Here is a 26,043-nt window from a genome sequence, read left to right as displayed (position 1 = left end):
TACAACAAATGCTCAAGGAACTTCTCTAAGTGGGAAACACAAGAGAAGAAAAGGACCTGCAAAAACAAACCCAAAACGAATAAGAAAATGGTCATAGGGACATACATATCGATAATTACCTTAAACGTGAATGGATTAAATGCTCCAACCAAAAGACACAGGCTTGCTGAATGGATACAAAAACAAGACCCATATATATGCTGTCTACAAGAGACCCACTTCAGACCTAGGGACACACACACACTGAAAATGAGGGGATGGAAATATATATTCCATTCAAATGGAAATCAAAAGAAAGCTGGAGTAGCTATACTCATATCAGATAAAATAGACTTTAAAGAATGTTACAAGAGACAAGGAAGGACACTACATAATGAACAAGGGATCAATCCAAGAAGAAGACATAACAATTATAAATATATATGCACGCAACATAGGAGTACCTCAATACATAAGGCAACTGCTAACAGCTGTAAAAGAGGAAATTGACAGTAACACAATAATAGTGGGGGACTTTAACGCCTCACTTACACCAACGGACAGATCATCCAAAATGAAAATAAATAAGGAAACACAAGCTTTAAATGACACAATAGACCAGATAGATTTCATTGATATTTATAGGACATTCCATCCAAAAAGAGCAGATTACACTTTCTTCTCAAGTGCGCACAGAACATTCTCCAGGATAGATCACATCTTGGCTCACAAATCAAGCCTCAATAAATTTAAGAAAATTGAAATCATATCAAGCATCTTTTCTGAACACAATGCTATGAGATTAGAAGTGAATTACAGGGGAAAAAACATAAAAATCACAAACACATGGAGGCTAAACACTACGTAACTAAATGACCAAGAGATCACTGAAGAAATCAAAGAGGAAATCAAAATATACCTAGAAACAAATGACAATGCAAACATGACAATCCAAAAACTATGGGATGCAGCAAAAGCAATTCTAAGAGGGAACTTTATAGCTATACAAGCCTACCTCAAGAAACAAGAAAAATCTCAAATAAACACTCTACCCTGAAGGAACTAGAGAAACAAGAACAAACAAAACCCAAAGTTAGCAGAAGGAAAGAAATCATAAAGATCAGGGCAGAAATAAATGAAATAGAAACAAAGAAAACAGTAGCAGAGATTAATAAAACTAAAAGCTGGTTCTTTGAGAAGATAAACAAAATCGATAAACCATTAGCAAGTCTCATCAAGAAAAAGAGGGAGAGGACTCAAATCAATAAAATTAGAAATGAAAAAAGAAGTTACAACATACATAGCAGAAATACAAAGCATCCTAATAAACTACTACCAGCAATTCTATGCCAAAAATGGACAACCTGGAAGACATGGACAAATTCTTAGAAAGGTGTAACCTTCCAAGACTGAACCAGGAAGAAATAGAAAATATGAACAGACCAATCACAAGTAATGAAATTGAAACTGTGCTTAAAAATCTTCCAACAGGTCTTCCCTGGTGGCACAGTGGTTGAGAGTCCAACTGCCGATGTGGGGGGCATGGGTTCGTGTCCCGGTCCGGGAGGATCCCACGTGCTGTGGAGCAGCTGGGCCTGTGAGTCATGGCCGCTGGGCCTGCGCGACCAGAGCCTGTGCTCCACGGCAGGAGAGGCCACAGCAGTGAGAGGCCCACGTACCGCAAAAAAAAAAAAAAAAAAAATCTTCCAACAAACAAAAGTCCAGGACCAGATGTCTTCACAGGTGAATCCTATCAAACATTTAGAGAAGAGCTAACACCCATCTTTCTCAAACTCTTCCAAAAAATTGCAGAGGGGGCTTCCCTGGTAGCGCAGTGGTTGAGAGTCCGCCTGCCGATGCAGGGGACACGGGTTCGTGTCCTGTTCCAGGAAGATCCCACATGCCGCGGAGTGGCTAGGCCCATGAGCCATGGCCGCTGAGCCTGTGCATCTGGAGCCTGTGCTCTGCAACGGGAGAGGCCACAACAGTGAGAGGCCCGCGTACCAAAAAAAAAAAAAAAAAATTGCAGACGAAGGAACACTCCAAAACTCATTCTATGAGGCCACCATCACCCTGATACCAAAACCAGACAAAGATACTACAAAAAAAGAAAATTACAGACCAATATCACTGATGAATATAGATGCAAAAATCTTCAACAAAATACTAGCAAACGTAATTCAACAACATATTAAAAGGATCATACACCATGATCAAGTGGGATTTATCCCAGGGATGCAAGGATTCTTCAGTATATGCAAATCAATCAATGTGATACACCATATTAACAAATTGAAGAATAAAAACCATATGATCATCTCAATAGATGCAGAAAAAGCTTTTGACAAAATTCAGCACCCATTTATGTTAAAAACTCTCCAGAAAGTGGGCATAGAGGGAACCTACCTCAACATAATAAAGGCCATATACAACAAACCCACAGCAAACATCATTCTCAATGGTGAAAAATGGAAAGCATTTCCTCTAAGATCTGGAACAAGACAAGGATGTCCACTCTCACTGCTGTTATTCAACATAGTTTTGGAAGTCCTAGGCACGGCAATCAGAGAAGAAAAAGAAATAAAAGGAGCACAAATTGGAAAAGAAGAAGTAAAACTGTCACTGTTTGCAGATGACATGATACTATACATAGAGATCCTAAAGATGCCACCAGAAAACTACTAGAGCTAATCAGTAAATTTGGTGAAGTAGAAGGATACAAAATTAATGCACAGAAATCTCTTGCATTCCTATACACTAATGATGAAAAATCTGAAAGAGAAATTAAGGAAACACTCCCATTTACCATAGCAACAAAAAGAGTAAAATACCTAGGGATAAACCTTCCAAGGGAGACAAAAGACCTGTATGCAAAAAACTATAAGACACCGATGAAAGAAATTAAAGATGATACAAATAGATGGAGAGATATACCATGTTCTTGGATTTGAAATCAATATTGTGAAAATGACTATACTACCCAAAGCAATCTACAGATTCAGTGCAATCCCTATCAAATTACCAATGGCATTTTTTACAGAACTAGAACAAAAAATCTTAAAATTTGTATGGCGACACAAAAGACCCCGAATAGCCAAACCAGTCTTGAGGGAAAAAAACAGAGCTGGAGGAATCAGACTCCCTGACTTCAGACTATACTACAAAGCTGCAGTAATCAAGACAGTATGGTACTGGCACAAAAACAGAAACCTAGATCAATGGAACGAGATAGAAAGCCCAGAGGCAAACCCACACACATATGGTCAACTAATGTATGACCAAGGAGGCAAGGGTATACAATGGGGAAAAGACAGTCTCTTCAACAAGTGTTGCTGGGAAAACTGGACAGCTACATGTAAAAGAATGAAATTAGAACACTTCCTAACGCCATACACAAAAATAAACTCAAAATGGATTAGAGACCTAAATGTAAGACCGGACACTATAAAACTCTTAGAGGAAAACATAGGCAGAACACTCTTTGACATAAATCACAGCAAGATCTTTTTCGATCCACCTCATAGAGTAATGGAAATAAAAACAAAAATAAACAAATGGGACCTAATGAAACTTAAAAGCTTTTACACAGCAAAGGAAACCATAAATAAGACCAAAAGACAACCCTCAGGATGGGAGAAAATATTTGCAAATGAAGCAAGTGACAAAGATTTAATCTCCAAAATTTACGAGCAGCTCATGCAGCTCAATATCAAAAAAACAAACAACCCAATCCAAAACTGGGCAGAAGACCTAAATAGACATTTCTCCAAAGAAGACATACAGATGGCCAAGAAGCACATGAAAAGCTGCTCAACATCACTAATTATTAGAGAAATGTAAATCAAAACTACAATGAGGTATCACCTCACACCAGTTAGAATGGGCTTCATCAGAAAATCTGCAAACAACAAATGCTGGAGAGGGTGTGGAGGAAAGGGAACCCTCTTGCACTGTTGGTGTGAATGTAAACTGATACAGCCACTTTGGAGAACAGTATGGAGGTTCCTTAAAAATAAAAATAGAATTACCATATGATCCAGCAGTCTCACTACTGGGCATATACCCAGAGAAAACCACAATTCAAAAAGACACATGCACCCCAATGTTCATTGCAGCACTCTTTACAACAGCCAGGTCATGGAAGCAACCTAAATGCCCATCGACAGACAAATGGACAAAGAAGATGTGGTACATATATACAATGGAATATTACTCAGCCATAAAAAGGAACGAAATTGGGTCATTTGTTGAGAGGGGGTTGGATCTGTAGCCTGTCATACAGAGTGAAGTAAGTCAGAAAAAGAAAAACAAATATTGTGTATTAATGCATATATGTGGAACCTAGAAAAATAGTACAGATGAACCGGTTTGCAGGGCAGAAATTGAGACACAGATGTAGAGAACAAACATATGGACACCAAAGGGGGGAAGCCGCGGGGTGGTGAGGGGTGGTGGTGTGATGAATTGGGCGATTGGGATTGACATGTATACACTGATGTGTATAAAACTGATCACTAATTAGAACGTGCTGTATAAAAAAATAAAATTCAAAAATTCAAAAAAAAAAAAGGAACAAATGAAAAGCCAAAAAATATATATTATGAACGAAAAGTAGCAGTGTTTTCTAAAAATGGTTATACTCACACTAAATTAAGTTTGAGAAAATGTCAGTTGTCCACATCAGACATTATTGTTTGTATTATTATTGTTTTTATCAGTTAGCCTCAGGTAGCATTGATGAAGACTGAAGCTAAAGTCTAGTGTCCTATTGATATCAATCATTCAAACAGTCAAAAATCCATGGTTGAATATTTTCAGAATAAAGATACCTCCAGAAGGCTTACCAAATGCCCATTAGAATATGCTAAATGACCTTGGAGTGAAATTGCTAAAATTACACAAAATAGAGGTATGTTAAATCAAATGAGAGCAGTTTACAGAGACTTCCTAAAACGTCTAAGGTTTTCTTAATAAAAATAGGAAACCGGGCTTCCCTGGTGGCGCAGTGGTTGAGTCCGCCTGCCGATGCAGGGGACGCGGGTTCGTGCCTCGGTCCGGGAGGATCCCACGTGCCGCGGAGCGGCTGGGCCCGTGGGCCGTGGCCGCTGGGCCTGCGCGTCCAGAGCCTGTGCTCCGCAACGGGAGAGGCCATAGCACTGAGAGGCCTGCGTACCGCAAAAAAAAAAAAAAAACAAAAAAGGAAACCTACCACAAGAGATGAACACAGTATTTACAGCTTACGTCACTGGTAATTTTTTCCTTCCATTTGGTATATCTGACCTTTATTTCACAAGCCCTCAGCCTTAAATAATCTGTTCTTAGCGGAGGAAGATTGCGGTTGAAAATTTAAATTTGAGAGGCAAGGGTTAACTGACGATTCAAGTCGGAATAATGCCAAGTGTTCCAATATGGTAAAGAGAAATTAGGTAGAGCTGTCTTCCACAATTCTGGGATTAACTCATGAAACGTAGTGCACATTCAACCTCCCAAAATATTTATTAAACAACCACTATAGGAAAGGGACTATAGGAAGAAATAAAAATGTATAGGGTCTAGTTCATGGATTTTATATCCCATACACTTGAAAATTTGTATTAACAGATAAAGTCAAGTATTTGCTTTATAAACTATCAGAGTGATATAGAAGCATACAAGATGAAGTTATTGAATCTATTCAGCAAGAGTTCCATAGAGCAGGCGGCATCTGAGCTGGATTAAGAATGGGGATTATTTGGCACTAGATCTTAGGAGGAAATGAATTAATTAGATCTCCTTCACACAGTCAAGGACGACCACGGAATTTTATCAAGGTAGCAGCATAATCAGATTGGTGTCAGGAGGGCCTATTCATTGGGTGAATCTGCAGTGTTCCAAAAAGAGACAGAGGAAAGACCGTGGAGAAATAGAAGAGAGTTTCAGAAGGCATTTCAGAAGCTTCGCAATCAATCAGTTGGGCAAAGAAAACTTTTCCTCTGTTTTCCCAACATTGTAGACTACCTTTGCATTGTGAGGAGGTGTTCAGTGAGTCCGTTAGTGATAATGTGAGAGAGGAGGCAGAAAATTTTTATTAGGAAGTAAATTAAGGCCATGGAGATATGTATTACTTTATGGATGTGTCAGGTTAGAGAGGGAAAGATACAGAAGGCCTAGCTGGTAGAAGAAGCATGAGACTCGCTCATAAACTACATCTGAGAAGTCAGGTAACCTCTTTGCATCTTAGTTCCTTTTCTCTCCACCACGGCTTTAGGATACTTTTAAGAAAGAGTTTGAGGATATAGAGTGGAAAAAGAATATAAGAAAAAAAGAGTTTGCCCATTAGAGTGTGTGTGTGGTGGTCAGGTTCGGGGGGAGACTATTTATTCAGCTGAAGAGGTTGATAGGAATCAGATGAAGTGCTGAGGGACACTCACAACCTCTGTTAAGGGCAGTTAAGTCAGTGACCAATGCTCTCAAGTCAATTGGGAGAGTGCGTGATTGACATCAGGCAGCTTAGTGTGTGCAGAGCCCTGGACTTGGGTCCAGGCCCAAATTTACCACTTAATAGCATTGCAACCTTATGTCTGGCTGGACCCCAAAGCTTTCCGTCTGTAGAATAAAGGGATCAGCTGGGTAACTGATTTCTAAATGGTGTTCCAATCGCAACTAGAGATTTTTTAAAACTATTCTCAGGGTCTACTGAACTGTGCGGAGAAGGGAAGTAACCAGATGAGAATTTTACCCTTTTTTATTTCCCTTGCCATTTCACATAGAACAAAATATATCTCTCTTTTATATATAGAACTTCTATCTACAATTAAATTTGGACAGGGGATTCTGACTTAAGTTCACAAACACATACATGTGCATACGGTATGAAAAACATGTAGTTGAAAGCCATTTGCTTAGATGAGTTCTTCCAGTCCTCCCAAAGTATGTTACACTTCTATGATTCCAAAATGTTATACTTCAGTTCAGAATATGGTAATGCCACATTCTGAGGAATGTTAAGTCTGAATGAGGGACTTAAGGAAAGGTTTGAGAGGACAGATTGGTTTGGGATTAGGTGTACTTGAAAGGTTGGTAAGACATTCTCAAGTTTCTGGTGACCAATTAGAAAGTAGGGTTTGGGCTAAGGCTCAGACTTTCTGGCCTGGTGATGACACGATTTTTGGGAAGATCATTCACAAGGAAATTCCAGCCAGAATCATTTATGTGGATGACCAGTGTCTCGCTTTCCATGACATTTCCCCTCAAGCACCAACACATTTTCTGGTGATACCCAAGAAGCATATATCCCAGATTTCTGCAGCAGAAGATAATGGTGAAAGTCTTCTTGGACATTTAATGATTGTTGGCAAGAAATGTGCTGCTGATCTAGGCCTGAAGAAGGGTTATCAAATGGTGGTGAATGAAGGTTCAGATTGGGGACAGTCTGTCTACCGTGTTCATCTCCATGTTCTTGGAGGTGGGCAGATGAATTGGCCTCCTGGTAAAGCATGTTGTAGGGATAATTTTCCCTTCTCTATTCAGTGATCAAGTTTGCAAGTTCCAATATGCTAAACAGTACTTTTATTTTTTTGCCTGTGTATGGAGAGATTGCAGAAATAATTTTAAAAACCCATACATAATAAAAGATTGTTGTATGGTCCCCCCCCCAAAAAAAAGTAGGGTTTAATAATCGAGAGAAAGGTCAGAAGTAGAACATGGACTTCACAGGTAGTTGCCTTAATTAGAAGTGGATGAGCTTATCCAAGAAGAGAGTATGAAGCAAAAACAAACCAAATGTCCAAGGACATGGTGGAAAAAGCAGAAACCATGAAGAAAATGGAAAAAAAGTGGTCAGTGGAAACCAAATGAAAGAGGGGAATATCCAGTGGAAAACTTCCTGTATTTACAGCATCTTTAGATCCTTCAATACCTTTTTATCAGCATGTGAAGATTATATTTGTTTCAAGTACTTTAATATTGATGCATGGAATTTGATAGTGGAAGTGAGCGCTTATATTTCTTCAAGTGAAAAGATTGGAAATTGAAGGAGGGAAGGTGGGTGGGAAGGAGAGAGAAAATAAGAGAGAGAGAATGAGAGAAAGAGATTTACAGACAGTAACAATTACACTAATTCTCTTTTCAATTAGATCATTTACAAAAGTGAGAAGAATATTGGAAACATTTTTAGTTGGCCTTGTCAGGAAGTTATAAGTTGTTTTGAGAAGCATAAATTATATCAATATTTCTACTGCTTATTTTTGGGGAGAGCATAAATGCAAAGATTGCCTGCATTAAATTAATTCTCTATTTTCTGTAGTAGTTGAATAAACATTAATCATGTTTTTATATTGCATTTTCTCATAAAACTGAATCTATCTAATTATGAAAATAACATCGGATTTATGATTTTCCTCCAATTATCATCTTAAAATATCCAGCACTTTCTTCCCCAAATATCAGAACCAAGATTTTACCTTACAAGCCATAGTTTAACAGTGGTTAATTAGCTGTTGTCTAATTACTGTGTCATGTGTTGAGGATTTCCTTCACTTGGCAGAATTAAACACTTTTTGAAATTCCCAGATTACATTGAGATAAGAGCAGGTCAATGAGAAATAGGAAAGAATGCCCAATTTATGTTTCCTATACCCTTCATCCACTTATAAATGCAAGCAATGGGGACATAGAAACTATTTGAATTTTAAATGAGATTCTTCTGATCCAGAGGACTGAACACAGTTAGTTCCATAATTTGCACTTAATATTGTAATAACTAGCAATAACTTACACAAGTTAAAGAAAGAATTATGAAAATTATATTCATTAACTGATGAAGAATAAATGTCTCCATCAAACTCATAGTTGAGAATGGATGTAAATCAGGGTATATTATTTAAAGCTACAATACCAGGACTGACTCTGTGTCTCTTGACTAGAGGAGAAGATAGAGATGTGGAGAGTGGTATTAGATTCACTGCTGATACGATTATGATAACACTTGGAATTTTTATGTCATTTTTAGATGATACTACCAAGCTACCATTATCAATTGAAGAACAGAGAAATAAATAGAAGTAGCCATAGAGACTAGATCCATCGACTAACAGTTTGATCACCGTTTTGGTCTATGTGATAGCAAAAGATCTAGAATCCTAGATTTCTGGCATTAGATGGAACAATTATTATAGTGATATAATTTGTTTGTAGTGACTAGGTTTCATTTTACAGTTTGGAATGTCTTAAAGCTATTTCTTACAATAGCTCCAAAATAGAAGTTAGAACTACCATTAGTGCAAAGGAATTTCCCCTGAAAATCTGCTTACAAATGAATTCATTTTAATACATAAAAAGAACATCATTAGTTTTTACAGTCTTAATTTTTCATCCTTCATTGTGTGATATCAGTGAGCTTAGCAAAGAGATTAAATAAATTTAGAAAATCATTACAATTAGGATTTTGATGGCACAATTTGAGGATATTTATGAATTCTGAATATTTATTTTTTAAAAAAAACAAAAGATTATTGGGGCAGGTTCCCATATACCTATTTTGTAAAACATTTTAAAAAGATTTCTAAATGTCTCAGTTATTGGCATCATTTTTAAATACTGAGGACGTTTATAGATTACCTAGTGCCTTCCATTTATAGAGAGGAAAATGGGATCCCAAAGCTTAGGTACTTGTTCACTCCCTATAGCCATAACCTGATTCAAGTTTACAATCTCAGATTCCAAATTCAGTATAAGCTTGCAGCATCTTACGTTAAGTGGGTATGTCCCTTTACTATCGCAGGTGATTCTGATATTCAGTTATGGCCTTTGACAAGGGCCTTGCATCAAAAGATCACTGTAGGCAGGTATTAAAACATTCTAAAAGGAATTCAGGTAATATTCTAGTTGGTTCCTGTGACTATGTGTTGGGTTGATAGTGGGGCACAACACTCTCCCCTACTCTGAGAACACCGCTTCAAAGAGTGTTAGGATGTCAGGTCCCATTTGCTCATCTCATATTCCTCTCACTAAAATGGGGCATGGCCTTACCCTGTTCTAACCTAGGTGCATAGATTGAGCAATATTCATTTCAACAAAGGAGACCACTTTCAGCGTTATGCTAGGTTAAAAATTATCTAGGGCAACTCAACATGATGATACTTGTCTTGTTCTAGCTTCCTGAGAAGAGTGGACCCAGAGTTTGTGTCTTTAAAATGCTGCCTAACCACATCTAGGGCTGTGTACTCCTGAGTGGCATGAATTACATATTAAAGTAACCCTAGTCTATACATTAAAACTTGCAGCACGCAAGTGCAGATCACATTGTCTATGGTGAAGTATTTTTGTTAACTTTTACAGCAACGTAACAAAAACATAGAAAAAGCATGAATTGTAAGCATAAAGCTTAAATAGTTTACATACATATATATCCACACCCAGTTTAAGAAGCAAAGTATTAGCATATGCTGAAGCATTTCAAAGTGTTAAACATAGTTCAATTCTGACTGCAAAACCCAGGGTCTTTACACAAAACACACAGCTTCTCAACGGAACAAGCACACATAATGAGATTTCAGACTCCAGGGATAAACTTTGAGAAATGTAAATATTTTTGTTGAGTGAATCCATTTCAGAAAACCCAAATCATGGCATGTCTGCCTTCTTATCTCTCTGACTAAGGAATTGGAGCCTGGGTGGTCCTGTTGGGTGAAAGTCAGCCTAAGAGACAGCCTAGGCTCAAACTGAAAGCTTTAGATAAGGAGACAAGACAATAGTTTGCAGGGGAAGGGAAGAACTGAGAACACCATATTCCTCTGAGTACATAAATAAATCAGGTAAATACATCAGAATTTCCCAAATTTTAGGGATGTTCTACCATAATAATGATGAGATTAAAAAAGATGTGAAATTAAAAGCATATCATTGCACTTTAAAAAAAGGTTCTATGCACAGTATGAAATATATTGGTAATTTAAATACACGAAGTAGAAATAATAAAATGACAAGGAGTTCAAATGTCTGCACTCTAAAATGCACTTAGTATGAATTACAGTTCACTATAAATGAAACATAAGTAATCCCCTTTCACCAAGACTATCTAAATAATACTTGTAAACAAAATGTATTTAGTTGACATTTAAACAGAAATATCCTTGCTTAGGAATAAAATGGAATGTAAAACTATATTAATAAAATGGTACTAAACTCTATTCACACACTTATTAGCTTAGAATGAGTTATATATCATTCCAATCAATGATGTTATATGAGTTTTTATGTGGTTTTAAAATTAGACCCATATTTTTACTGTAGCATTCTATACTTCTACAGACTGGCAGAATGAATCATAAAATACAATCATGCATTTGTAGAATATTTGTTAATAAAGTGTCCATGTGTTATAAGAAAACGCTTCTCCTATGTTTTAACTGACCAGTTCTCTGCTAATGGATCTGTTAATTAAATCTCATTTGCTCTAAAGAACATGTGGTCCTAATCTGTTGATGGAACATTGTGTTCACTGGTTGTTTCACTTTGCTCTTGACAAAGCATGAAAGAGCCAGCTTCATTTTATGTCAAAATGTTTATTAAAATGGTGATAGTGTCTATTTCCACAGGATAAGGCATATTCAGTAGTACATAATCAGTGATATAATTAGGGAATTTGTAAACCACAGGCATTGTTCAGAGTGATCATGTATAAAAGGCCAAACAATGTCAGATGGATTCTACAAGGAGACAAATGACCTTTTTATTATAGAAGTAAATTGATTTTTCTAGCCATTAGGTACTGAAGAGTTTATCACTGTGAGCAACAGTTGCTCTAGAATAGCGGTCCCCAACATTTTTGGCACCAGGGACAGGTTTCGTGGAAGACAGTTACTCCACAGACTGGGCGTGGTGCGTGGAGGAGGGGGCCAGATGGTTCAGGCGGTAATGTGAGCGATGGGGGGCAGCAGATGAAGCTTCGCTGGCCCGCCCACCGCTCACCTCCTGCTGTGCAGCCCGGTTCCCCAATAGGCCACGGACCAGTACAGGTCCACGACTCAGGGATTGGGGACCCCTGCTCTAGAAAATAAAATAAATTGTGGATTTCTTTAAAGCATCTTTCTTTTGCTGTGCTTTCATTGCACTTTTGATATATAATTTATAGCTTATCCTTTTAATTTAGAATTCCTTCACCCACAGGAAAGCATTCACATAATTAACACGATCAGATAGTTCCTTTTTACTTACTGGTTCCCAGTTTTCATGGCAAGACCCTGACCTTTGTGAAAATGTACAGCAATGACATTTTGTCATCTTCATAAGAGAGAGATAGGTATATATGGAGGAATGTCCAAACCTCATTACTTCATAGGAATAGAATGGGCGCTAGGATTTCTGTATTTTTTTTTTAACATCTTTATTGGAGTATAATTGCTTTACAATGGTGTGTTAGTTTCTGCTTTATAACAAAGTGAATCAGTTATACATATACATATACATATGTTCCCATATCTCTTCCCTCTTGCATCTCCCTCCCACCCACCCTCCCTATCCCACCCCTCTAGGTGGTCACAAACCACCAAGCTGATCTCCCTGTGCTATGCGGCTGCTTCCCACTAGCTATCTATTTTACGTTTTGTAGTGTATATATGTCCATGCCACTCTCTCACTTTGTCACAGCTTACCCTTCCCCCTCTCCATATCCTCAAGTCCATTCTCCAGTAGGTCTGTGTCTTTATTCCCGTCTTACCCCTAGGTTCTTCATGACTTTTTTTCTTAGATTCCATACATATGTGTTAGCATATGGTATTTGTCTTTCTCTTTCTGACTTACTTCACTCTGTATGACAGACTCTAGGTCCATCCACCTCACTACAAATAACTCAATTTCTTTTCTTTTTATGGCTAATATTCCATTGTATATATGTGCCACATCTTCTTTATCCATTCATCCGATGATGGACACTTAGGTTGCTTCCATCTCCTGGCTATTGTAAATACAGTTGCAAGGACAGCCTCTTCAATAAGTGGTGCTGGGAAAACTGGACAGGTACATGTAAAAGTATGAGATTACAATACTCCCTAACACCATACACAAAAATAAGGTCAAAATGGATTAAAGACCTAAAGGTAAGACCAGACACTATCAAACTCTTAGAGGAAAACATAGGCAGAACACTCTATGACATAAATCACAGCAAGATCCTTTTTGACCCACCTCCTAGAGAAATGGAAATAAAAACAAAAATAAGCAAATGGGACCTAATGAAACTTCAAAACTTTTGCACAGCAAAGGAAACCATAAACAAGACCAAAAGACAACCCTCAGAATGGGAGAAAATATTTGCAAATGAAGCAACTGACAAAGGATATCTGTATTATGTGCCATTTTATAATACAGTCCAAACACACAGTTCAAATTATTATATCTAATAGCAGAAATCTGCACCTTCTTTCCTTGGATGGCTTTGGGGGTTGCCTCTGACTACTCAGATTAAAAAGGTTCACTCCTGTCCTCTCCAAAATATTATCTTCTTCAAATAGTGTCCTCATCTGAAATGAATGCATATTTCCAAGACAGCTGACAATGGTAATGATATATATATAAAAATTATAAAATATTTTGTTGACCCTATGTGTACCCATGTTCAGTACTTGAGACATCACAGGTATGAATAAAACAAAATATTTGCCCTCAATATAGAAATATATGCAGAACAATAAAATACAGTCATTGATATCACCATAATAAAAGGCATTGAGGAGAAAATATAATAACTAACTTATATTGAGTATTTACTGTATGAAAAACCTTGTGTTCAAGATTTTATGTGTATTATACTGCTTAATTCTAAAAAAAGAAAATTGAAGTAGATAATATTATATTCACTTTACTTAAACTGAGAGATACTGGTTAGATAACTTTCCTGAGGTCATGCAGCTAATAGGTCGTAGAGCTAAGATCTGAATCTAGGCTGCCAGACCTGAGACTCGCTCTTTACAAGTATATTACACAACTTGAAATACTTTACACTTCAGAGGATGCTCTAATGTGCATTATGCCATTTTATCTTTAAATTCTCCTTTTCCTCAGCCTTATTTGCTGATGAGAAAACAGATTAACACAATCCAAGATTGCACAGCTAGTAAGTGGTTAGGCCCTGTGTCCAAGTCCAATTTCTAATCTTGTACACTTACAACTCTTCCAGACTATACATGTCAATTAAAAAAGGCCTTCTGATTTAAAAATGATTGTGAGCAGTTATCAGTTACTGAGAATTCTCCCTATTTATCAGCTTCCATAATGCATACTGAAAGTTTTAAATGTAGTTAAAGGTCTAATTTATCTCTCTTGCCCCCAGTCTTAAGCATATTTACCTATTTGAGGGGCTCAAAAATGTGTATTAAGATGAATCGGTAATAGCTCCAGCCTAGGGCCTAAGTTTTCATACATGTAGTTCTGCTTTTGTTACTCCCATAATGTTAATTTAAGGGATAGTGCATTTATACACGCATTTAAAAATATTTGGATAAATCATGGCACCATTTTCAAGAGTGAGTAGGCAAGAACACAAATGTGTAATGGAATATCAGAATTCCAAGAATTTGGGAATCTCTGGGCTAACTTTTAAGCTATAGGACTCTTTCCTGTTTGTTACCTTCAGTTTGTATAATACATGTATAGAATGTGGTATTCAACTTTTCAAGTTTAAATTCTTAATCAATTGTTTATACCCAATTAACTATAGTTTTCCACCTTTACTCTGCATTATTGAAAAAAATATATACCAAACATGAAATGGAACTTGATTAACAGTAGAGAGTTAAGTTGAGGAATTGGTCCCCTATTTCCCAGAAATGATTATAGATTGATTAGCTTTTCATCAAATGACCTGGTCATATCTTAGTAATTAAAGATCTTAGCACTTTATTTGAGGTTTTGACTATTATAATATCTCCTTTCTTATTACAGAAAAAAGCAAGTTTTTCTCAGTCTAGTTCAGATTCCTAGCTTGCTAAAATGTTAACATAATTCGAGTCACTAGCAAGCAGAATTATCTTAGTCCTGTTTTCTTATTTAGTTGTCTCAAAGAAAACAAGTTTTTCACATGCGAGACTTTACGTAATTAGTCAGTGACCGTCATGCACATTTCTGTATTGCAGTACGTGAGAAACACAATAAGTCAGGAAAGGGAGGTTAAACTCAGAAAAAAGATATGCTTTCACACCTTTTCCCAAAAATGTCAGTAAAAAATTGTCTTGTTGCTATAGATTTATATTAATGATTCTAGAAAATATTTTACTATAAGCTCAAGTTAGCAAACCAAATTATGTGAAGATCATAGCAATTCAAGATACCTGAAAACTAAACTTAAGCGAATACTACATAACCCCTTAAGCAACCCCAGCTTAAGGTTCCCTTCACTTATCTGTTTATGAGGCGGCAAGTATTTATTTGCAACTGGCCTTGTAGCTTGTGTAGCAGAGAAAATATGAATGCCACCCAAAGAATGATTTTCTCTTTTGCTCTTTCATCTTACACTTTGTGTTCCACTGAATCCCTCGGAGGCTATTCTTGTGCCATAGCAACACCTGCTGGGAGAGGGAAGTTGGAACAGCCATAACTGTTGCCTGCCAAACCTGTTTTCCTGATTGAATGGCACTGCACGTCCTCCATCTTCTAATACTAAACTCTCCAGAGTTGCTTCGCTTCAGGATTCTGCATCTCACCATATGTTTCAAATAACTAACAATACCATTGTAATAAGATTTTCTATAACTCTTTAAAAAATAAGCGTTGTGCATGTGTGTATGTATGGGTGTGTGTGTGCATGCACATTTCCCCTAAGAATTTCAAAATGCAAACACCGTGCTATTTTAACCTCATGTTTGTTTTTAATACATGCTTTCTTCTTTATAGCTAGATTTGTAAAACATTGTCAATCCTGTTTTATTAGCATCTCCTCATTTATTATAGGTGAGTCAGTAAAAAAAAAGTGTATGTCAGTGCAGAAAAGGCAGTTTTTATTTACAGAGTATGATAAGAGATGTGTTTATGCTTATTCATATTATGGACAAAAACAGTAAGCTTACCATATGGTATGATGGCATGTTGAAAAATAAGTGCCTATTTCATATATGATTTACCCACAAGACTGTAAATAATACAAGTCTTAGAATATGGGTCCAAATGGACATTCTGTTGTAGAGCTAACTAGCCTTTCTTTAAAATTGATGATAGAGGAAAGCCATAGCATGGACAAATTACTCAATACTACCAAATACTTCCAATATTTTACCTCTCTGTTTCATTATTATGCCCAAATTAAAATCTAGTATACGTGCTAACTTTATGAACACCTATGGTTTTTGTGTTTTTTTAAACTAAAAATAGAGTTGATGTGTGAAAATGATCTTGAAATTTATATACTTTATAATTAAGCCTTTGATAATCAAGAGGTGATTATTCATCAATAGCTTTCTTACTTTGATTGCTTAGTAATCTTGATTGGTGCTCCATCAATTAATCATGAATTTATTAAGCACCTCTAAAATACTTTAAAATATCACATGGTGTGGGAGCTATTTTCTGAGGAACTAGATAAAGCCTAGCACTGACCTCAGAATGTTTTGGCTACATATGTAAAAGAGTAGACATTTTGTCGTGACATAGATAGAATAAATCAGATACACTATAATTCAGAGACATGGAGGATGAATAAAAGATACAGAAATCAGGAGACTTAAGAGAACAGGAAGTTTCAGTTGGGTCTTAGAAGAATGGGAAATCATTGGATGGGTATTATGACGGGAAAGTCATTCCTGGAGTAAAGGAAGGAAGGCAAGGAGTAGGAAATGAGCCAAGTGTTAAACAGACCAAGAGACCTATCAAAATTGAATAGCGAGCTTTTCACAGAAGCACTATGGCTTAATAAGTGTTGGCAGGTAAAATGGAAAATAAGCAATGGGATTTAGACGTTCTAGAAAATGGGGAGCTACTAAAGCTATTTGAATGGTAGAATAATAGGATTTTTAAGAGAGATTAATTCAGAAATGGTAAGATTTTTTTAGGAGGAGGAAGAAGCATTTGTCAATTAGATTTTAGTGATCCATTTATATGGGGGAAGATAATTCAGAAGGAAGTGCAGCAATGCAATATATTATTATATTAACCTTTGGCTCAGGGAAGTTCTGCATATTTTAAAACGACAACAATTGCAAAAATACTCTATGTGCTGCATATCATATAAATCACCATATTGTCTCTGTGTTTTTACAAAACAGGAAGTATCCATTGGCAACCTTTATTTCTTTCATGAGAAATGAGCTCTAGAGTGTCTCTGTCTTTCATCAAATATTGTTACTCGTCATGGTCTCTAAAAGAAAGCAAATATGAGCAAATCCATTAGTAAATGAGGAGTCTTTAGCATGTTGGATTTCTTTTGTCACCTTGAATATTTTTCAAGCACATCTTACTATACATTTTAATTGACATATAATTATTAAGAAAATGGGTCAAGCTTATTAGTTTAAAAAGTATTTTGGGGATCTGGATTAGAATTATTTTTAAGTTGAAGGGAATTCTCAAATTTACCTTATATCATCATATGAATATTTCTCAATGACCACTTATTCTTAAAAATTCCATGTATTAAGGCAGTTATTCCAAATCTTAGTGTGTGCTCATCAAATCAGCTATGAGGTGCATGAGAATCAGAATAGTTCCACTATTAGTGTATGGAGGTTTTAAAATACAGATTACAGTATTGATATTATTCTCACTTACATTGAAGATACTTAATTGAATGGAAAAGAATTGAGTGGAGTTACAAGATGCTGACAATTTCACTTAACCAAAGGCTTATCTTACTTATCCCATAGTCCATTATGAGAAGGTATTACTGATGTGCCATTGATAGTGGTTGCAGTTGCAAACTATTCAGTTCTTTGCTTCCATGTAAAATTATTTTGTGATTTTTCAAAACCTCAAAATCTGACTATATCCATGTACAAGTCTCATGCTTACAAAGCTAATCTGTAATGTGTTGGAAAAAACAATTGAGAACTGCTGACTCGGACACTGAGAAAGCACTCAAGTGTGATAGAGGTATCTTTCCTTTAAAACTATGTGGTGTGCAATAAGGATATATCTAAGCTTGGAGTTTCAATCAGTAGATCACCAAGGATGAAACTCACATCAAGTCTATAATAAATTTTTTTACCTCACCTGTTGTTTTTGAAGATTAAATAATACAATAAATTTGGTTCATTTGGATTAGTTGAGTCTATAAATTCACTATTTACTACTTTTTTACATGTGTGTATATATACATAGTCAGCATGAGAATTCTTGAATTCTGACTTCTGGGGTTCACTGTCATAAACACAATATTTTTGGTCTTATTTACTTATGCTTTAAATGTAGATTATATATTCTACTCTAGAACATACATATGTGCTATAAACTACTTCTCCCCCTAAATTCAAATATGATTGAATTAGTGCCATACTTATTTTAAGATTCTTGAAAATATGAGTCTAGTTGTCCTTCTGGAGACAATTCTACTTATTACTTAGTTTATTATAAAAAATTATAATGTATTAAAAGAAGTATATCTTTTGTTTAAACATCTACTATTAAAGTGCACTATGCGTATTTACATATTTAAACCAATAAGTTCATAATAAGCATATTCTTATGTCTTTGTTTCAAACAGCATGATATTTTCTCATGTAGTTGAGATGAACTAACCTTCCCCTGTATTCTTTTGAGTAGGAAAAATAAGCCAGCCATTTTCTGAGTAAAAACTGAAGATTAAATTTCCTCACCTTCCTTCCCAATGAAGAAATGGAAGCATTTTTATTTTCTATACTTACTTTATTTTACAGTCTGTGATACAGTGGAAAAGTTGACAGAGAACCAGTTTGTTCATATTACTTGTCTATTTTTTTTATGTTTGGAATGAGAAGTTTTGGTGCCATACCATGTTTTTTAAGTTTCTCCGATTATAGCATCTCCTACAGTAGCATTTCAGGTAAGAAAAATCAAAGCAAGGACAGTGTATAGACTATATGTCAAAGAATGTATCTTTGTGTTTTTATTAGGAGGGACTTTTTTCTAGCAAATGCATTATGAATAAATCTCACAAGTTGCAGACATTTCAAATTTTTCTACTTAATTTAACATTTTCATTGTGAGACAATATTTTAAGAAAAAATAATTTAGTTGATTAGAGAAAGAGCATAAAAACATCATGACAAAATTAAATGTCATGTCCTCATATTGGCTCTTTTGTTTGTTTTCTGTTCGTTTGTTTTTTAAATTTACAACTTACCTATCCAAATCTTAAATGAAAGGAGAAAGAAAAGGAAAACTATACGAATCCTTTTTTTACTCTCTTATCTCTCACACACCTTCACAAATTTGAAGATCTACTGCATCTGAAATCTATACTAACAATATATTTTAGAGGAGATTCTGCTAGTTGTATGGATTACTAATTATATAGAATTATTACTTTACATTGTTATTTAATACTTTTTTAAAATGTTCATGATTTTTATCTATTACATTTATTTCTTTTATATTCACAGATTTTAATCTTTTTCCCTTCTTACCCTCTTGCCCTCTCTCCCCCTCTTCCTTCCTCAATTATTTCAAGACTTCCTGGTCTGTGCCATCCAGGAAAGCAAGGCATCAGGCTTTAGAGATAGAGTTAGACACTCTGTGCCTTCAAGGAGCTATCTGGTCAGGGATATAGACATGGAAGAAGATACAGGGTGAAGCTTCGAGTACAGGTTAAATGGGTATACAACATAATATGTGGTCAAGAAGAGTGAGCAACAAACTCAGCCTAGGAGTAGGCAAAGTATCATCACATAAGTGGTAACTTTGAACTGAATCTCAACACACGGGGCAGGTAGGGGGTGCTAGAAGACAAGGGCCTGACTTGCCAAATACAGGAAAGAACTGAAAGGGCACTGAGGTTCACTAGTCAGTGAAATTGTAAGTGATGAGTGTTGTAGGAGTGAGTTATTCTAGAGAAGCACTTCTAAGACTATGTTTCTAGAATACCATGTCTAGAGTGATATACTTGTTGTTATTAAAAAGTGGAGTTTTCATCAAATGAGCTTTGGATAATAGATTGCATTAACATTTTAATTTTCTCTGGGCTTCTTGAAGACTATAATATGCTAATATGCATAGCATATATTATAGAAGAATGAAAAATGAACAATATACAAAAAAATTACCAATAATCCCACACTCAGGGAGAACCACTGTTAGTGTTTTGGTATAGTTCCTTCTGGGCTTTCTTTTCCTCTACATTTTTCCCCATGTAAATCTTGTTCTCTTCCATAAATCAGTGCTCAACTGCCTCACTGTCTTAATTTGTACATATGGTATAAACATTTTTACTGAGTTCCTATCATGTGTAAAATAGAGTGTGGGATGCTGCAAGTATAAAGATGAATTATGTATATTCTCCGTTTAAGAAACTCTGTTATCAGTCATTAGCATATGTCTTTTTTTATATTAAAATGTGATACTGTACATACTTCTCAGTAACATGTTTTACTCACTTTTTAATAGTAGTTGTAGCTATTCATGCTATTCACTAGCATGTTTTTCTTGCTTAGCAATATAAATATCTTTGTCAATAAATGTGGGTCTGTTAAATCATCATTTAAAAAGGCTGCATCATAATCTATTATGTGACTGTACCACGATTTTTTTTAGTTAATCTGTCAGGCTGTTTTCAGTTATTATTTTTTTTAATTAAAGCAGTATTATGATGAGCACACTCATTGAGGATTGAAGTTTTTCATAGTTACAGGAACATGATTTTATTTATGTTGATAAAGTTTATGACATAGAAGCAAGAGGCCTGGAAGAATTAAACTGGCAGCAGAAAGACCACTTAGGACACTGTCACAAGAAGAGATAAGGATGACTTATACTAAGAAAGCTACCTATAGCCATAAAAAGAAATAGGCTGATATGAGAGATATTTTTGATAGAGAAACCAAAGCTGCTGATTGGAAGTGGTGAGTTAGAAGATGGTGAAACAAAGAAAAGTCTATTGTTTCTAATTAACAGATCAAGTGTCCTGATAATTAACTAACAACTAAGTCAAGAAATAAATAGTGCTTAGGTTTGGGGATTTGCAAGACTTTTGGAAAATAGTAGTAGGCTGCAATCATCGACTGGAAGAACCTTGGGGTAAAGTTACAGTTCACATTATAAACATGCAAAACAGAGAGATATTCATGAGAACAAAATCTCCTGATGGAAAAATTATGATAATAATTTAGAGCATTCTAGAGAATGGAAAATTTAATGTGGAGAGAGAGAGAAGTCTATAAAAACTATGACAAGTTTTAAGACCTTCTTGTCCAAGAAAGTTGCAAAGAAAGGGTTAACTCTGAAATCAAGATTTAAAAAGCCTCATGGAAGAGATGGAAAATAAACTTCATTTTAATTAGGCTTCGGTGTTTATTTTAAAATGAGCAAATTTATTAAAAAATCAACTTGTAACTTACCTAGATTGAAACTGAGGTTTACATTTCTATAATTTTGGTTACATCGGGAGAAAAGTTTATCTAACAAATGAATAACATACATTAACAAGGGAGTTTTTGAACTATCTAGCATGATAAACTTAAAAAAATATAGCTAGTCAAGGATCTGTTTTTGTTAGACTGGCCTAATGTAATAAGACCTTTGAATATTCATCTTATTAAGTTAGAAAATAGATACTTATTATTAGCCCCACTCCTATCTTTAACTTTTTACTGTTTGTTCCTATAGTCAGAACATTAATAACCTTGGAGCTGGTAAAGTATAAATTCTTAGTTTCAAAAACGAAGAAATTCATACTCAGAGTGCTTAAGCTTGGCCAAGGTCATGTGGTTTGTTTTTGGAAGAGATGAAATCTTCCGATTTCAAATAATAACATTCTATTAAATAATCTTTTAATGTATAATTTCTTTTCATTTATTTCACATAAATGTATCATAATTTGGATATTTATTTAGAGTGGTATATCTTATAAGAAGTTTTGACTTGTATACAGGAATTATACAGGTAGATACAGATATTTAAAATAGACATATAAGATGTAAGACAGATAGATAAGGTAATTTGCAACATATGTGTTATTTACTCCCTCGCATTTCTACCTTGACTCTTTTTTATTGTCCCTGAGACAGTAACCAAGAGATGGGCAGGTAAAACTGGTCCAGTTTGTCCATAAGAACAGACTAATTATGAGCAAGAGTCCAGTACTAACTCAAGTTATTCATTCCAGACACCATACATTACTGGAGCCTGCTTCAGGGTTCATATCTCTACATTGGCCACCTGCTATAAATTGGCCTCAATTTGAGTTCTGTTCAAAGTATTTATCCTCTCATTCTCAGTGTTCTCATTTGTTAAATTTTAATATTAAATATTTGATCCCAGGATTGTCATGAGAATTAATGAAAATGTAATATCCCTAACTATGCCTGGCACACAATAGGAGCATAATTAATGTTAAATGCTGAGGTTATTGCTGTTATTCTGTGTCCTTTCTAATGGACGGTGAATAAATATTGCAGCTTCTTTCAATCCTATTGTTACTAGATGATGCTTATTTAGAATTGTATCATTCCCTGCTGGTTCACTTCAAAAAGAACAAATTATTTAACTAAATTATTTAGTTGTTTATATTTACAAGAGTAAATTATCTAATCATGGAGGTTTTAAAAATGCAGCCATTTTTAAACATGTTTTTCGTTAATGCCAGTTCCTAGAATATATATATATCTACTTCAAGAAGGTAGTGGTTAGTGTTTCATATTTTCTGATTTCTAAGATGCTAGCATTATTTACTTTGTCTTTTTTAATTAGAAGTAAATGAAGGAATTAAATGAAAAAGACATGAAGATATTTAAATAGCAAGATAACTAATTCTCATATCACTTTGTACTTAAATTTATTTTTCTCTATGTGTAATAAAGAGGAACAACATTTCAATATTAGTTGAAAAATACTTTAAAAATTAATTATATTTGTTTTTGTTCCTGGGCACTGGAGCACAGTAATGCTAGAAGGGAGAATAAAACCTTTGCCTTTTTTGTCCATATTCTGTATTAACTCCAAAGAGGGGAAGCATATGACATTTATCACAATGATAGAATTATTCATATATTTCTGGTTATTCTTATTCTGCCCTTCTAGTTTAGCCCATGCTTTTTTGATAGATGTCCTATTGCATAAATACTTTTGAATTCATACACATTTGTATGAGAAGTAAAAGTCTTCCAGTGGAACAGGTGATATGGTTTGTAGGAAAACTCATTGAGTAGCACTCGCCTCTTATTAGTTCATTTTTCACCAAACCCTAACATAAATATATTCCAGCACAGTAAGGTAAGTTCCTGTAAAATCAATCTAATTTTCTCATAAATATCTTCAGTAAAATCAGAAATTAGCTTTACTTGAGAAAATTAAATTCTTAGATTATTGAAATATATTTTTGAAAACTCACTTAAAATTAATTTTACAGAAATAGTGGCAGCATCATGACAAACTATGTATAGTGATCTCAAAATCTTAAAGTGAAATCATTTGAAATTAAAATGTCAAAAACTATTAAAAGTCAAAAAGAACAATACACTGGATTGTCAGAGTGTGGCATTGTAGTCAGTTGTTCCATTTCATTTCCTCGAGGGAGAGAACGAATCCTAAACCTTAGCAGTTTGGCAACAGTTTCTAAACCAAATTTAGAACTTCTGGTTTTATATCAGAGGTTCTTCTTTTTCTCTTTCCTATTGCATTTACTGTGCCTGCTAAGTCTATAATGTCTCTTATCCCTTTCTTATACCATCCTTGGATAAGAGATAACAGCATAGGAAGCAGAAGACTGAAAAGCTAAATCTTACCTCAGCAAGTAGGATCACTCTTCTGTGAAATGCAGATCTTAAAGACCCAGTTAATGGCTGATAATGACAAGTCATTGAGTAGATCGTTCTTATGTTGACCATTCACGTTCCAATGTAATGCTTTATTTTGCTAATGTTTGAAGACCTCATTTGAGAAAGTTCTACAAAAACAATTTAGAATTATTTTAAGTGAGGGTAAGTGCCACCCATCCCCAAGGTCTCTGTAATTTTTGTCATCTGAATTGTCACACATCTTCAACCAGCAGAAGTTGTTTCCTTATGATTTTCTGTGTTTGAATATGCTTTACCAGTACATACTAACCTTGAAAAATTTTCTTTTTCCCATTTCAAGTTCCACCCAATCTGACTGTTCCACAGGAAAAATCACCTTTGGTCACCAGAGAAGGAGACACAATAGAACTGCAGTGTCAAGTAACTGGAAAACCTAAACCCATCATCCTTTGGTCTAGAGCGGATAAAGAAGTTGCAATGCCTGATGGGTCAATGCAAATGGAGAGTTATGATGGAACACTGAGGATTGTGAATGTATCTAGGGAGATGTCAGGAATGTACCGATGTCAGACCAGCCAGTACAATGGATTTAATGTGAAACCAAGAGAAGCCTTGGTGCAGCTCATCGTGCAGTGTAAGTACATTTTTTTCTATGTATTTTGAGATTGGGGGGACAAGGGAAGAAAATGAGGTGATTTTTGGAATTGGATTAGTAAACAATATTTCTACATTATTGCTACCCAATTTAAACTATAATTTCCCTAAATCTGCCTATTATTTGAACTAATACACACTAATGGAAAAGAATTGTATTAGTATGTGTGTGATGATTATGATGGTGTTATGTCATTGGTTAATGCCAAAGAATCAACAAGCCTAATGGTTAAATACTGGCCATGTGCAATGAAGCAAAATGGAGATTGGAAGTAATTGCTAATTCAGATTATAATACTCTTTTGTTTTCATAGTTTATGTTTCTGCTTCAGCAGTTGTGTGCCCTTTGCCCAAATTATCCACCTATTTCAAGGCATCCCTTTGCTTAAATTGTGGAGACATAATCATTGCAATGCTGTGTGCAATCTGAAGTTGTAAGAGTAGATTACATAATTATCTAGTAATATATAGATAATTCAGGCAGGTATTAGGAGCTAAAGTTTTGCTTGACTTTCTCCACAGATAATTGTTTAACTGTGAGAGCTGAATATGATAGATTTTTAACTATTTTCAATGAAATCACTGTTAGAGTTCTAATAAAAAAATGCAGACATACTGCGCTTTGTATTTGCTTTTAGTATTAAAAATACCTAAATTCATGATATTAAGAAGTTTAACAATGTCACTGGTGTTGGGTTATTAGAGGATGATGCCCTGGTATTTTGGATAGCAGGTAGTGTGGATATTGTTAAAGAGAAGAAGCAAACTAAACACAATCTGTTCAAACTCCAGGAGTGTTGCTGAACAGTTTAGTTGATGTATTATTTGTTAACTACATGGTGGCAAAGCCTTCAAGAAAAAGAATGAAGTAGATGAAACTATACACTTCAATAAGCAATGATGTTGTTTTCTTTCTGTGGTTCTTCTGTAACTTGGAAAATAGCAATTAGTCCAAAATGTCTATTTTTATATAAGACTTAAGGATGCTGGCAGATTAGATGATCTGACTTTAAATTTGGAAGGATAATTGAGATATGGAAGGATTATGTTTGGGGCAGGTAACAACACATGGGCTTATGTATGAGGAGTATGAGTGGTGAGAGGAGCAGTGTTCTGGGTGCTGCTTAACCATTCCCTGTCCCTGTTCTTTAGAAACTCAGATTTCAGTCTGCTGTTTATCCTATAAATATGCAAACTTCTATTTGTCAAATATCTTGGCTGATTTCCAACTGATTACTAGTTTTATCTCTAAAGAATGCAGCTTTTAGGTGGCAAGTTCCATTCCACAGTTTAACATTACATTTTTTCCTCACTGGCCTTTATACTCATGATAATAAGCTCATGGGTGGGAGGTTCACGTGAAAACAGGTTTCAGAAAGAAAAAAACAATTTTTTTTTAACGAAACCTCTCCTTAATTCTCCAGAAAATAAGAGACATGCTCAGGTAACCACAGAGGAAATTGATACAGTTTGGAGCACCTCATTCGTATTGGTAATCACAGGATTGTGTGCTTCCTCCAGA

The 26,043-nt window shown here is 35.3% G+C and overlaps 1 protein-coding gene and 1 pseudogene across 1 annotated transcript in view; both read left to right on the top strand.

Moving 5' to 3' along the window:
- The window catches only part of MDGA2 (MAM domain containing glycosylphosphatidylinositol anchor 2), an 826,010-nt gene that overhangs the window by 599,774 nt on the left and 200,193 nt on the right, over positions 1 to 26,043 (top strand). Inside the window, exon 8 of the mRNA XM_029239755.1 lies at positions 24,208 to 24,501. Coding sequence (XP_029095588.1) covers positions 24,208 to 24,501 — 294 coding nt within the window. The remainder of the gene's footprint in view (positions 1 to 24,207; positions 24,502 to 26,043) is intronic.
- Positions 6,973 to 7,491, top strand: LOC114905050 (annotated as a pseudogene).

The sequence above is a fragment of the Monodon monoceros genome, unplaced genomic scaffold (assembly GCF_005190385.1).
Source record: "Monodon monoceros isolate NGI ecotype Baffin Bay Population unplaced genomic scaffold, NGI_Narwhal_1 Super_Scaffold_21, whole genome shotgun sequence".
Lineage (NCBI taxonomy): Eukaryota > Metazoa > Chordata > Mammalia > Artiodactyla > Monodontidae > Monodon > Monodon monoceros.
This window is presented reverse-complemented; position numbering and strand designations above follow the sequence as displayed.